This window comes from Calypte anna, chromosome 6, assembly GCF_003957555.1.
Source record: "Calypte anna isolate BGI_N300 chromosome 6, bCalAnn1_v1.p, whole genome shotgun sequence".
Lineage (NCBI taxonomy): Eukaryota > Metazoa > Chordata > Aves > Apodiformes > Trochilidae > Calypte > Calypte anna.
This window is the reverse complement of record NC_044252.1, coordinates 22,232,026-22,246,544: the sequence shown is the minus strand read 5'-3', so window position 1 is coordinate 22,246,544 and position 14,519 is coordinate 22,232,026. Positions and strand designations below refer to the sequence as shown.

General features: G+C 41.3%; 1 protein-coding gene across 1 annotated transcript in view; it reads left to right on the top strand.

The window, feature by feature from the left end:
* Positions 1-5,407: 5,407 nt before the first annotated feature.
* The window catches only part of SLF2 (SMC5-SMC6 complex localization factor 2), a 29,138-nt gene continuing 20,026 nt past the window's right edge, over positions 5,408-14,519 (top strand). The window contains 6 exon segments of the mRNA XM_030453536.1: positions 5,408-5,640; positions 9,728-9,771; positions 10,204-10,901; positions 11,877-11,976; positions 12,797-13,369; positions 13,372-13,943. Of these exon segments, the coding sequence (XP_030309396.1) occupies positions 5,531-5,640; positions 9,728-9,771; positions 10,204-10,901; positions 11,877-11,976; positions 12,797-13,369; positions 13,372-13,943 (2,097 nt within the window). The 5' untranslated portion in view covers positions 5,408-5,530.

Sequence of the window (14,519 nt, the reverse complement as noted above, 5' to 3'; positions counted from 1 at the left end):
TAATACACAACAGATTTCCTGGAACTAATTGTAATATTTGTATTCTTAGGTGGGGGTGGGTGGGTCTTTTGGTGGTCTTCAGGTTAGTCCTCCAGGATGTTCTTTTGTTAATCCCTTCTCCAACACATGCATAATGTTGGGCTGTAAGTCTAGCTCAGATTCCATTTATTTTTAGTCAGATTCCATTTGCAAGGCCTTTAGTTCCTTGAGCTTATCTACTTACATGCATAATGCCTGACACAGCTTAGATAAGCCCAAATCAACATCCTATTATTTAGTGTCAGGAAAGAGTCTGTTTTAGTCATTTACCTTACAATGTGGATTTCATACAGCACATTGTTTCATAAAACAATTTCATTTCTGATATGAATAAGGGGCGAAGTGACCCAGCGGTGGTGGTCTCTCATCAATAAAGCAGAGCAGGCCTCCAAAATATTAACCCAAACAACCCCAAAAATCTCCAAAATTGACCTTCCTGCTGGCACTAATGAAGGGCGATGGAAGGAAAAGCCCCTAGCAGCTTTGTGACTCTGCTTTATTGATGCTCTTCATGATGAAAATCAGCTCCAAAACTAATAATGAATCATCATGTGCTTTAAAGTCCCTGGGGTGATGCTTTTTGGGTTGAACCATATGATCCCTGAGGTCCCTTCCAACCTGACATCCTGTGATTCTATGATTTCAGTGTATATTACATAAAGTAAATTTCATAAATCAAATAAAAATATTCCATATCCATCAGTAATAGGCTAATAAAAGGTATGCTAATAAATGTTGATTGATCTCTTTCTCCAAACTTTATTCTGTATCAGGAAACAGCGTAGACCCCATGGGGAGAAGACTTAAGATGATACCTGCCTTTGCCCTTACCTGTCACTCCGTGTGATTCCTTAGAGAAATTTTACTCTGGCAGCCTCACTACTTGTGTTTGCTTCTGTTATTGTACTTAATGTTCTAGGAGGCTTCAGAAAAACATCTTCTGTTTTCACTTTGATTCCTTTGAGGTAGTGCAAGGTCAATGATTTTGAACAACTGGCACTCTGATGTGTCTATGGTGAGGTTAGGCATATTAAAACAAAGTGGAAGTAAACAGACACATTAATGAGATAGGCGGTCCTTTTTTTTTTTTTATCAAAGTTTTTTTTTATCAAAGAAAGTGATTAGGGTAAGCATTTCATATGGGGCCTTGAGACAGTCATGCTGCAAAGTGAATGCAGATTCATGGCTTAAAATCGCTGCAATGCCCCACATTCCATAAGCTATATGACTTTGAAACCTGCAACACTTTCTCCTTTGTTTAGATTAGGGCTGCAAATCACCCCCTGGAAAACTGTATTCTTCTTACAAATATCTTGAAGTTAAGGGTTAATAGTTGAGCATAGGTTACAGCCTCTTCTGACTGCTGAGGGTGGCTCTCCCCGAGGGATTTGCTGTCTCTCTGTGCATGGTCAGTGTGTGGTTGCTCTGGTTGCCCCTTGACAACAATGCAGAAGTGCCTTGCACGGGTAATGGCTGCAGCCTCAGAATGTCTCTTCTGCCAGAAGAGGAGAGGTCTCCACAGAACCTCCTGTGTGAGTGATCTACAGGGGGAAGGAACAACCTGCTTCATTTTTTACAAATGAATTTGAGGTATTAACTATCTTTGTGGCTTCTTAAATTGAAAGAAATAAAAAGTAGTTCAGAAAACTGGTGTGGCTTTTTTTTATAGCATGATTTCAACTACCTTTGGAAGACCAGAAAGACTTAGTTTCTGGTGTTAAGGAATGGTGATTCTGAGGGGATGGGTGGTTTTCTAGAAGAAAGGCTGAAAGTACTGATGTATTGAAGTGAAAATTGGACAACCCTTGAGTCCAGCTAAACTTTCAGAAGCCTAAGGGCTGTTTCTTTCAGACTAGAAATGGTTGCTTTGTTTCTTTGACAAAATAATCCTTCCTGGATCCCGGGCTTTTAACTCTATTAAGAACATCTACATTAAAATGTTACTATAGTGATTACATGTGAGCAAGTTTCAGATGTTAATGGCTGTGGACAAATCAGTTTATGATTATACAGGTGTGCTGCAGGGAACCTATTTCCTTGTGGATGCTGCTTAAAGCCTCTGCACTCTGGGATGAATCCTGCTTTTGCTTGAAAATAAAAGCATGAATCATTCTGGAACATAATTAAGGAACAGATTAAATAAATAGTAAAGAATATCTGGCATAATACCCCCAGTATACTTCCAGATCTACTTGCAAAACCTTAACAAGTTTCCTAGATTTTTCCTTTTTCAAAATTTTTTGTTATTTGTGAATGTTCAGACTGCATGATGGGAAGGACTAATACAAAATAAAAATCAATACTATGGGATTGGGCAGGAGTAAAATGATTTTTCAGTCTCTTCAAAGCCAGTCATGAGATGTCTTGTAGCTTGCAGAACTTGGAGGAAGGGAACTGTAAGCAGCAAAGTGCTTCCAAATTGTCAGGAAAAGTAAGATTCCCTCTTTCTTGAGCAAACTTATCTGTGGGGATAAGAGTTATTCTACTTAAATTTAAATGTAGTTTGAGTGTTATGATCACTTACTGATTGAGGTACTTGTATACCTAGTGGCTGCTGTTGCCTAATTGAAACTGGGGACTGCTGTAGGGTATCTATTTTTTAAAAAAACTGTGTCTGTGTTTACACAATCTTCCTGCTTGGGGGAAAAAAACCAACCTACAACATTACAGCTGCTGCACTTTTTCTTACTTCCCCTCTGCTGTCTTCAGTGCCATAATACTTTCCACAAAGATTATATGTCATACACTTGCCATGAGTAGGCCATTATAAACAAAATTATTATATTTAGAAAATTACTGGATTTTGTATCCTTGCTGCCTGCTCCTTATGAGAAATGGCTTTACTTGGGCATCACCAGTGCAGCATGGGAGCTGCTTGGGGTCTCTGCATTTCCTGCAAACTTGTACACTCTGCATCTGACTCTTTTGTGCCCTTTTGTTACTCTTTACATTTCTAGTTCATGTAACTTAACACACAGCTAGGTCGACTGGAATTTTGTATTAAACCAAAAGGTAAAGCAAATGTTTATATTTAATTTCATCTGCTCCTTCAATGTGAAATTAAAGTATTTATGAAATTCCTGGCTAACACTGGGCATGAAAGTTTGCCTTAACACATTATTAAACAGTAATTAAAATGCACATTATTGTCTTTTCAAGCAAAACTGTATGACAGCAAGTCCAACTACTAATTTGTTGCTCAAGGAAGCTGCGCCAAGCACAAACATGGATTTGAGTGTCCTTGTGTGCCTCTAAGTGTCCTGCTGAACGGTGGAATCCCCTACTGCTGGGTTTCCTACACACTAGTCATAGATGGTCCCTGGGGCATAAAGCTTGCAGCTGAAGACAGAATGTGTGTAGGGTGAGTTAAAGCAAGGTAAATGGTGTAATGGCAAGAAATGTTTTACTCTTTTGAGGTTGGGTTTAAGACATCGTAAATTACAGGGATGAAAGCGTTTGAAAAACAGGTTGAAGGACAGTGCAGGGTGAGAGAGAGGGATGAAGTACATGACAGACTCAGGCACTTCAGATGCTCAAAAAGTAGTTTCCTATTTTGACCTGTGCTTTCAGTTCTGCAATGCTCTTACTTCTGCTGTCATGCTTCAGGCCAGCATACTTCAGGCAGGGAGACATCACATGGGTCCCTCCTTTCCTTTTTCCTTGAGTTCATGGTGCTCCTGGATACAAGAAAAACAGAAAAGTGGCTTTGGTCATCTCCACTCTTAGTGTGGTAGAATGAACAAAACCAAAGCCAATTACAGCATGAACTGCCCCAGATATCCTTCAGGAGCACTGTTGTGATGAAGAAAGCTCTGTTCACGTTACCTATTTCTGCAGACCAAGGGCAGGGATTAGCTTGTATCTGCTTTAACTGTTGGAGCTACAGCTGTGAAGATGTTTTGATGCTGCTAATTTTTATAGACTAGTGATGTAAATTTGCATAGAATGCTATTGATGACAGTACTCTCTAGACTTGCAAATCTGGATCTTTGGGTCATCTAGTCCGGGTTTTGGCTCAGACCCTTGGGACAAAGTGTAGTGAGGCACATAAAGCCATCACACAAAGAGTGAACTTTAAGGCTAGGGGTGAAGTGAGGTATGGGGTGAAGCTGCCAGCAGGCTGTGAATGGGGAAGTGTGCCTGCTGTTTTTGTTGTCCCAAAATTGGTTCTGTTTAAATGGTTTGCAATAATCTGACCTACACATGGAGCCAAGGTATTTCTTTATTCCAGTTCTGCACAGAAAAGCATGCTAGGTGTTACATCCACAAAGCTAGCAACACCCCATACAAAAAGCTGTGGTGTATTTATCCCGTTTAGCAAGATACAAGATACACCTACAAGATACCAAGATACACCTTTATTTACACTTACTGGTTATAACATCACTACCAGTCCCACTGGTTACTTGACCACTCCTGTTTAGATGCACAGCGTCCTTCTAAACCAAGACACGTGTTCAGTGAGCAGTGGTCATGACTGAGGAGAGGGCATTTCTGAGCTGGTGGTCTCCATCTCCCCCTGCCCTCTTTAGTTTCTGTTGAGTTCTGCAGACCTCATGCCCTTGAGGCACAGTGTTTCCTTTGTCATCTCCCAAGAATGCAAATCTTCAGGAGATTAATAGTTATTAAGGTATGCAAGCTGGAGTCCTCTTAGTTCCTGAGTCACGGATCTCTTCAAGGCTCTTATGTCAGGCCTCTGCTTAATGCGTGATATTCCTCAAGAATCTCCCCTTTGTCATGATTTCAGTGGGCAATTTCAGAAAAGTTACTCCCTTCCCAACTTTTTAGCCTCCTAAGACCTTGAAGCGCCTGTGGAGATGGAACCTGCAGCCTGTAACCCTCCTACCACAGCTGTAAGACACGCAGCGCATTGGTCCCTGACGGTCTGTCTCACGGGACACTTGTGCTTGCGGGTGAATCCAGCAATCCCCGCAATCCCTATCCCTGGGGATAGGGGCAGCCGCAGCCCCCCCACAAAGCCGAGAGTGGCGGAGCCGCCGTGAGGGCCCACGACGTGCGGGACCGAGGCAGCGGCTGGAAGGAGCCGGGCGGTGCTTGGCCCTCGCGCGGGGGTGGGGCCTGCGCTGTGAGCACCAATCAGAGAGCGGGAATGGGGAGCGGGGCGTTGAGTGGCAGGAGACCAAGGCGCCAAACCGCCCTTCCTGCTCCGGCCGCGGAAGGACGCGCCCACCGCCCGCTCTCTCCGCAGCCATTCACCACCGCGCTCAGTCCGCCCGTCCCGCCTCCGCCGGCAAAGAACCAACGGGAGGCGCTACTCCTTCGCCAGCTCAGCCAATCAGAGGCTGAGCCTTTAGAAAAAACAAAGCAAAAAACACCCAAAAAGCAAAACACCGAAAACCCGTCCCCGTAGTCTCCCGCCCGCACCCACGGGGTCAAGGTCGCTCAAGCCCGCGGATTTTGCTATGGTGCCGGGAGCATCCGGTCTGCCCGTTTCCCTCCGCCGCGCAGGGTGATCCAGGCCGCCCGCGCCATGACCCGGCCGCTCCGCGTGGGCGTGCCATCGCCGGGCCCACCCGTCACCAGGTCCCGGCGCCATTTTACGCCGGCGGCCGCGGTCACAGAGGCGTCCCAAGACTTCAGGTACCGGCTGGGTGTGGGTGAGGGGCGGACGGCAGCGTGGGAGGCGGTCGCGGCCGTCGAGGCACCGGGTCCACTCAGCGGGCCTCCTCCCGGGGCGGAGGAGCGGTTCCGGTGTGCCCCGCCCGGGTGGAGCGGCTGGCGCCATGGCCGGGGGCTGGGGTCTCGCTGCCCAGGGCTGGCGGTTGCGGGAGCCTGGCCGTGCTGTGCTTGGTGTCCGCCTTTCAGCCCTGGCCAGGCTTGGATGGTGGTGTGAGGCTGTCAGGGATCGGAGCGCTGTGCCAGCCCCCAGGGTCGGCAGGTGCCCCCTCAGTGTACTCGGCAGCCCTGGAGGGGTTGATGGTAGTTTGTTGTGAAAGGTGTCTTGATAGCCATGAACCTGACAGGGTATAAATAAATTGAAGCAGCTGCTGACTAGTTTCTTCAGCGCATCGCGCAAAATACGCGGTCCTCCCACGTGTACTCACCTGTCCTCCCGCCTCCTGCCCGGGGTTTGCCACCGCCTCCCTGTGGAGCTCGGTGAGCTTCAGCAGCTCGGCCCTGGGGACGGCTTTGGTTCACAGCTCTGAGCTGCACTGCTAACGGTGATGGAAGACAACGTCTCCAGTGACAGTCTTTCTACCAAGCAGAAATCCAGATGCTGCTAAAGGTTGGGTGAGGCTTGTCAGGTCGATGAGTTAAGTAAGTTTTGTTTCTTGCACTGTGAGGCAAATCATAATTAACATCTTTTTTCATAGCCCTGATGTTTGAAGGAAAGAGAGAAGGTAAAAGTTCAGTTTCACTTCTTTCTTTTTCCCAAGGAAGTGGGACTACTCTGTTTTGGTTGTGTTAGAATTATCAAAAAGACCGATTTTGGTCAAATACTGGGTATGTTTTCTAGTTCATTCCAGTGTTGTGTGGCGGTGCTTTCGCTGCACTATTGCTAGTGTTGCCAGCACAGACTTCCAAAAGTAGTTTTTATTCAGGCAGAGAAACCACTGATGTGGCTGTAAATACTAATTACTAACTAAGAAATACTCAGGGGTTGTCTTTTTAAACAAGTGAAAGCATAACTTTCCCTCTTTCATGCAGGTTGTGCCCTTAATTATGAAAGAGTTGAAAGGTATGCCTCCTAGCTGCCTATGTTTTTTCTTTGTCAAGTGAGATTATGTGTTTGTGGTTCTGACTTACCTGGGTTTTTAGTGGTCTTGCTGCTGTGTCAGGTGAGATTGTGCAAAAAATGGTCAAATAATTTTTAATGAAGATTTTGCTGAACACCATTAACCAGAGCTACCCAGTTGTTTACAAAGGTACATTAAACAACTGTGACTTTCATGTTACGTAGAAAAGAAAAAAAAATTAGCAATTATCATTGCTCTGTCTTTGATTCTTTTAGGGCTCATTATTTCACTGCTTATTAAAACACTAGTGGAAATCCACTTATGAATAGTCTGTAAGCAGCTATGGTCCTGTGGAGGTAGAAAAACACATATCTTGTTGTAGTTTCATGTGAAAAGAATGTTGGAAAGCTCAGTACTTTCACCTGCTCCTCCTTTTACTGTATCACGTGCCTTCTTTTTTTTCCACCCATGGTTTTGATTGAAGTTTCTAGTACACTTCCTTTTCTGATACACAGTACAGTGCTTACTATTATTCTGATTTAGTTGGACAGTTCCTATTACTTGTTCTTCCAAAAGCAGTAGAATGCAAAGTAGAAAACATCAGTGGATAAGCGCTTTTAAAGAAATAGTATTAAGACAAAAAATTGCTCTCCATTTAAGGTTAAACTTTTATTCCAAGGAGAAAAAAACCCCAAACCTTTTGATTTTAGCAGCAGTGCCTCCATTCTCTCTGTTGTGTTGTACGTGGCTTTGTATAATTATGGAACAAGCAACTTTGTCTAGTGGGAGGTATCTTTGTCATTGCAGGCGTTTGGAACTGGATGATCTTTAAGGCCCTTTTCAATCCAAATAACTGGATTATTCTATTAATTTTGTTACAAAGCTCTTTCATTTAGAATACAAGACAGGAAAAAGAACCCTGAGATACTGGATGCAGGGGGGGAGATTAGCAGTCACTCTAAAGTAGTGGATGCAGAAAGAAGGAATAAGATAAAAGGACATTACAGTTTTGGTTTGTTGTAAAGATTCCAGTGTGGAGAGGAATCAGTGAGGTAAGTGAAGATGAGATTTGGATTGTTGACAGTGATTGGTATTGCAAGTGGGGCTTTAACCTGGAAGGAAAAAGTACAGTTGCCTAGTTAGGAAAATGGAAGGGGTTTGGAAAGATAGGCAGGGCAGGAAGCTGTGGGCGCAGAATGGATTTACAGCTGAGAAAAGAGTCACAAACATGGGGAGTGCCCTGCAGATTTAAAGCCTGAGAGCACCTTGGTGGGAGGGTGAGGTCAGGGTGTCAGAGTGGGACTTGGTCTGTGGCTGAAAGACAGATCAGTCAGCAACAGCAGTAACTGTGAATTAACTTGCAGCTTAGGCTTTGGATCCTTCTGTTGAACTGACAGTTGCTGACTGTTGCTTCAGTAGGTGGGAAGAACTGATGTGTTTTGGCCATGTCAAATTAAGCTGGGACAGGCTGGAGGCAAGTCATTGACAAGTAGTTTGGTAAGGCAAACAGACAGTTTTATGCACTCATATAACCAGACTACAGGTGGCTCTTTATGGAGTTGCAGTATTCTCAAACATCACTGCTTGCCAGTTGCCCCGTTATAGACACATCAGTGAATATAAAGAACTTTTTGTAGTTGTGTAGGTGCTAAAAATGCAGAAAACATGTTAGTTAGCAAATGTAATAGTGGACGTAATAAGTTTATGGAAAGGATGAATTTAGTTTAGTTCAGTTTAGTTTAGTTTGAACAAATGAGTAGTGGGTTCTTCTGGCCTGAGCTTCAAAAATGGTTATTGAGTCTGTGAAAGCTCAGTTGTGTCTGGATGCTTGAATGCTCATTCTGGAATGAGTATGTTTTGCCTTTATAGTCACTGCTGTGCAGACAGTAACAATATAGCTTTATTTTGGAAGCCACAGAAAGAATGCAAAAGATGGAAGACCTTATTAAACAAATCTGCATTATTCTTACTTTCTCACACCAATATTTTGTTGGAACTTGGAGACACTTCAAAAACAGGCATAAGGGTAGCCTTGAAGTTGTCAGTGAACTTCCTTGCCATGTGGGAGAAGATGATGATTGCAAGTTTGTAGTTCTTGATGTGTTTTAATGTTCAATCATTTTTTGTGTTTTTGGAAGTGACATTCACTCACAGAGGAATGCCTTGGTGTTCTCATGTCCCACTTACACTTGCTAGAGAAAATACATTGATTTAAAGTTATTAATTGTTGTGTATGTTTAAAAATAATACAGCTGTAGACTGCTGTTTCCGTTAAAAGCCAGAAGATGCCAGTAATGGGTGCTGGGAGAGAGGCCACTTGCACATGCATTTATTTGTGATGGTGCTGATACAAGTTTTTGCTGATAAGTCTGGTAATAGTGTGGGTAGGAATTTGCATGCCAGCCTGGGACCAGATGTGTGAAAAAAGCAACAAATGGTGCTTAAAGAGTTTTGGACAACAACAAGAAAGTTATAGGGCTAGTTGAAATTGTCAGAAATTTGCAGGCAGACTTTAACCTAAGGCTTAAATGCAGTTAGTAATACACTGATGAGGGTTTGGTCACGAATGGTGTTAGTAAGGTCAGCTGCTTGCCATTATTACCCCTTACAAAAAATTTACAGTGAATTACAGTGGGAGTGAACAGTTGTGTTGACGGAGGAGATGGGAGGTTGTTAAGATCACCACATAAGGTACCGGTGAGGTCTCAACTAGAATACTAGATACAAGTGAGGTCCCATTTAAGAAAGCTTAGTTGAAGCTGGAAGGATGGTTAAGACTTACTAGGATGATAAAAGAAACATTTTGTGTGGGGAAACTTGACGTATAGTCTTCATATTTGCTTGGCTGATGAAGCCAATCTGAAATAAAACCATCTGGCATTTAAAAATTATGTAGAAATAAACAGCAGCATTTTAATTTTATCAAAATTCACTGTATGGACATTTAGGTGTTGTTCTTTTAAAAAGACAAAGTTATGTTTTTTCTTCAGAAACCAGACCATTACAGAGTTCTTCAAACCAGTTTTAAACCAAGGTAAGTATTTGGGTTTTCTAAATGGAAGATATTTATATAAGTTTTAATTATGCAAGTATGCAGAAGCATAGTCCAGTTCTATTCCAAACTGGAGCAGCAATACCTATACAGCTTACCAAATAAGTAGAAATGTGCATATGTAATTTTTTTTCAAATAATGTAACTGAAAAAAGTAATTTTTCTATTAAAATGAATTTTTATAAAGTGATGTAGTTATTCAAGTTATTGTCTCATGCTTAAGCTATATTCAGTTGTTTATGACATAAATTATATTCTTTGATATGAAATACTGCTTGTGTGACAAGCAAATCTAAGTAATTAAGGAAATTAATTTTGTGTTGCATGTGAGAGAGACATAAATATCAATACAGTGCAAGGAGACTTCTTTTCTCCATTACTGTGATTGTGGATAATTTGTCTTTTCTTTCTTAGATCTTAGCTATAAAGACAGAACTGTGTTGTGCTCACCAGAGAGAGGAAATGTAAAAGATGCAGGAACTGGACGGTCAGTTTTACATAGTGAATGTTTTGAAAAGAAAATATCTTCTCCAAAGAAGTTCAGAAGAAAGATGCCAGACCGAACACCAATCACAAGCTATGTGGTAAATGCCTTTCGAAGAGGAATTAAGGAGAAAAAGGACAGTGTGCACATTTTAGAGAATGTCAGAGTGTGCAAGGCACTGGGTTCATTGCACCCAAAAGTTGTGATTAAAAAACTTACTAACCCAGACCCTCGCAGCTGTTTCTTGGCCAAAAAGGAGAAAACTACCAAGTCAGAACAGGGAAGAAATGGGAAGTGTGTGGATGTAACAAGACCACCATTGTCTTGTGGAAATAGTTTGGAACAGAAAACTGACTGTATGGATCTGGATGAGAGTAGTTCAGACTCTGACAAATCATCAGAAGCTGATACTCGGAAAGCCTGTACAAGAAATAATGGCACTGCAAACAACACCTCTACATGCCAAAACCCAGGTCTTCCTATGAAACTGCCCTGTGCTTCAACCGACTCTGAATTTCAGTTGTCACTGGAAGCTCTCTGCAGGGAAGGGAAGCAGAAGAAACATAGAATTAAACGATCTCAGTCACATCCTGTAAAGCCATTCTCAGGAACAAGTGTATCACATCAGGTGTGTTTAGAAGAGTTGTTAAAGGTGGAAATCAGTGACCCATTGTGTGTGTTTTTTTGTTTGTTTGTTTCAATGTAATATGAGATTCTTGGTGCTGCCTTTTTCAGGTGTAAGAAAAGATTTTGTCTACTTTTGCTTCATTTTCTACTCCTCTGTAAATATTAGGTTGTGCTTGAGTTAGCAGGTTCTTAACTATTTTATAATAAACAAAAAATCTGGTTTTAAAAGCAGAGGAGATATTCTGGATTAGATGCAAACATGGAAGTGCAATGGAAGTTGTAACTTTAAATTGTATTTTTTAGGAAAAAATGTCTTTATCTTGAATGTCTTATAAGCTTGTGTTTTCTTACAGTGTAGTGTAGGGAACAGCCTGGCAAATTTCTGCTAGTTAGAAATTGTTGTTAATAGCAGTTCAGATTTTCTGACTTAAGCCAGAGTTTATAGACAGAGGTGGGAGTGATCCTATTAAGTATGTAGTTGAATTATATCAACTTTTATAACAAGTAAAATTTGCTGGTTACTTGCAAGGAAGATCATTATGTGTGCCTCCATAATGTGCTATGAGTGGAACAATAAAGATTGTTTAGCTTGTGTTTCCTTTTCTCCTTACAACCCCTCCCTCAGTATTTTCTTGCCTGTCATGTTGGTACTTAAGTTCCTAATGCCTTGTTTGAGGAAAGCCAGCTGGGCTGTGTTGCCATACAGTCCAGGGACACAAGTTGCTAATGGCCCTAAAACTGGAGCAGTTTAGAACTAGAGGCCAGTTTGAAGAAAAAAAAATCTAAAAATTTGGGTTGTGGAGAGTCGTTTTGTTGAGATCTTTGCAGCTGTGTTTTGTCTTGCAATGAAGTATGTTACCATATATCTGAGGGGTGTGGAACTTAGTCTTGTGCTGGATTCAGCAGTTGGTGTAACATGTCAACATCCTAAATTTAAAAAGTATGCAATTAACTTTTTCTCCATCGTTATTTTTAGGGAAATGGATGTCCTTTGAGAAAAATACCACATTCTGTTTCAAGGGACACTGCCTCAGGAAGAAGCAATTCTGCTAATATGGAATTAATTAAACAATCAGGTTCTTCACTTAGTATCTCTTTTTTTTCCATTGAAGTTACATTTTTCTGTTTGTCAAAAAATTACTGCTGTATAGTCAAATTATTTCTAATATATGGCAATCTTGAAGAGGTTTAAAAGTAATTTGGGATTTTATTAAAAAAACACAGATTGTTAGTAAGTTAATTAGAAGTCATTATATTCTTTTGTCTTAAGCCCTTAATCCCTGATTATATTTTCTGGTTTCTCTTCCATTTTGAAAGTCCTCATTTGTGTTAGCCGAGAAATTTTGACTTCCAGCCTAATCCAAAAAGAACATTCTTACTGAACCAAATACTAAAGTTGAGCTGATATTCTTGTTGGTTTTTGTCCTATTTAATGAGATGAATTTGTTCTATTGTGTGCAGAACTGAGTTTATAAAAACTCAGATGAATACAAGATTGAATCTTTAGGATTTCCTTCCAGTCATGTATCTGAACTGTGCTGTTGTCTGCTTCCAAAGACTGATGGATTCTAGTGGAATGTTCTGAAAAATGTTCTGAAGTGGTTACTGAGCAGATTTAAAACCAAAAGGATTTAAGTTTATTTCCATGTAAGTTACAATACTATTGTAATAGCACAGTGTCAGCTAAGTCTTAATTGTGGTCCACTGTGTTTAAGCAGAATGGAAGTATTGTCGTTTCTGATAAAAATTTCAGGCAAAACTGACTTAAACAATGAACAGGAAACCTAATGCAGACGTTAGCAAGAAAGTTAGGGGTTTTTTTAATGGTAAGATGTTATGGGTTTATTTTTTTAAACGTGGTAACAGTCCTTTATGCTTTTCTTAAACATTTCCTAGATGATCCATCTCGACCAAAGCCAAAGCAGGTTTCAAAACATGAGGCATCTTCTCCAAATGCAATAAGAGCATCATCTGAGGTGGTTGCCGGTATGCAGAAGAACCAGTCTGTTCCTTCACGCTGCCTTAGATCCAAGATGTCTTCTGGGCGATCCAAACAAATAGACCTTCCTGGGAAAAGAAAATGTGGTGCCATGAGTGTGGATGCAGACAGTTCAAATAAATCTGATGTATCGAGCTTGGATGACCCTGCGTTCAGATCATGTGCAAAACGCAGAAACAAGAGGTATAACTTTGTAAAAAATATCCTTTTAAAGTCTACTTGTGGTGGTGTTCTGCAACTGATGGAGGCTGCTGCTCTACCTAGACATGATTCTACTCTTCCAGAGGAATGCCTCAACTCAAGTGATGAAATTGAGAAAAATAATTCCTCCTCTGTAGGTTTGTCATCTTCACATGCTGCACGCAGTCCCGATAAAAATAACCACCTTTCTGTTGTGGATACCAAAGAGAATCAATTGCAGGTGGCAAACTCATGCTTTTTCTTGGAAAAGTCCCTTCCTTTTTCTCAGGAAAAAGTACTGCGTTGCCTTCTCTCCACCATGTAACACATTCAAAAAGTGTGGAATCTCCTCTCCAGAATGCTGGCTTATCTCAGGTATTGTATGCAAAGAAGGAGCAAGATGGGAAAAGACCAGAAAGATGTATGCACAGTAAAGCTTGCAGTGTCCAATCCAGCAACAGTTTTTCAACATACAATGCTCAAAGTCCTTCTGGTTCTTGTTCAGCAGAAGGTTCTGGGAAGCTTCTCTGGAAAGATACTGGTAAAACTGTTTCCCGTTCTTTGGCTTTCAAAGAAGGGTGCATGGGCAGTGGCCATATGTCTTCACAACACTCAGGAGAGCTAAAAGTTAAAAGCACCTGTGCAGACAAGTCCAAGTTGGATGGAAAATCAAAAAGCTGCCTTGATAGTGAAGATGAGAGTTTGCAGTGTAGTCTAGATGATGATGATGACGATGATGAAGTAGAATTCAAGCCACTGCAAGAAATTCTCTATTCAACACCTGAACCAGAGATGGGAACTCCAAAAGAATCTTGTCATGACAGTTTTTCTCAGGACACCATGACTCCATTACTGGAGCTTCATGTAAGTGGCTAGAAAGCAAACAAACAAAGGATTGCATTAGCTTTGTTGTGTTGTTGTATTTTTGTATTTCTTTTTCTTGCATTTGTAATGTGTGAAAACTTGAGTTATTTCTCTGAAAAACTGGTTACCCAGTATAAGGGTTCTATGCCGTACAGTACAGTGTAGTCAGAGAAAGGGTGTGCTTGTTACTGTGCTTGTCCTTGGAGTGTTTGGAAGATGATTTGTGCAGCCAGACTGTATCAGCTGTATGCCTTTCAGTGGGTTTTAGAAGTTCTTTTTTGCTTTTTCCCCCTAAAGAAAAAGGCAGGAGGTTGCATTTAAAGATATGTGGGGCTTAATGTTTTAATTTGCCTGATCAGGTAAGATTCTTGTGTTGAAATTAACTAGAAGAAATCTAGATCTAGACACTAAAAAGATTGCAACTTGTATATCCTTGTCATGGTGTGTGGTTGTCTAAAATCTGTAAAAGTTCTTGATCTGTAAGTGTGATGTTTTCTTTGAGGTTGAATTTCATGGAAATTGGAAGTATTTTAGAAAGGATTTAAAAAAATGGATTTCTGCTCACGGGATAGATGA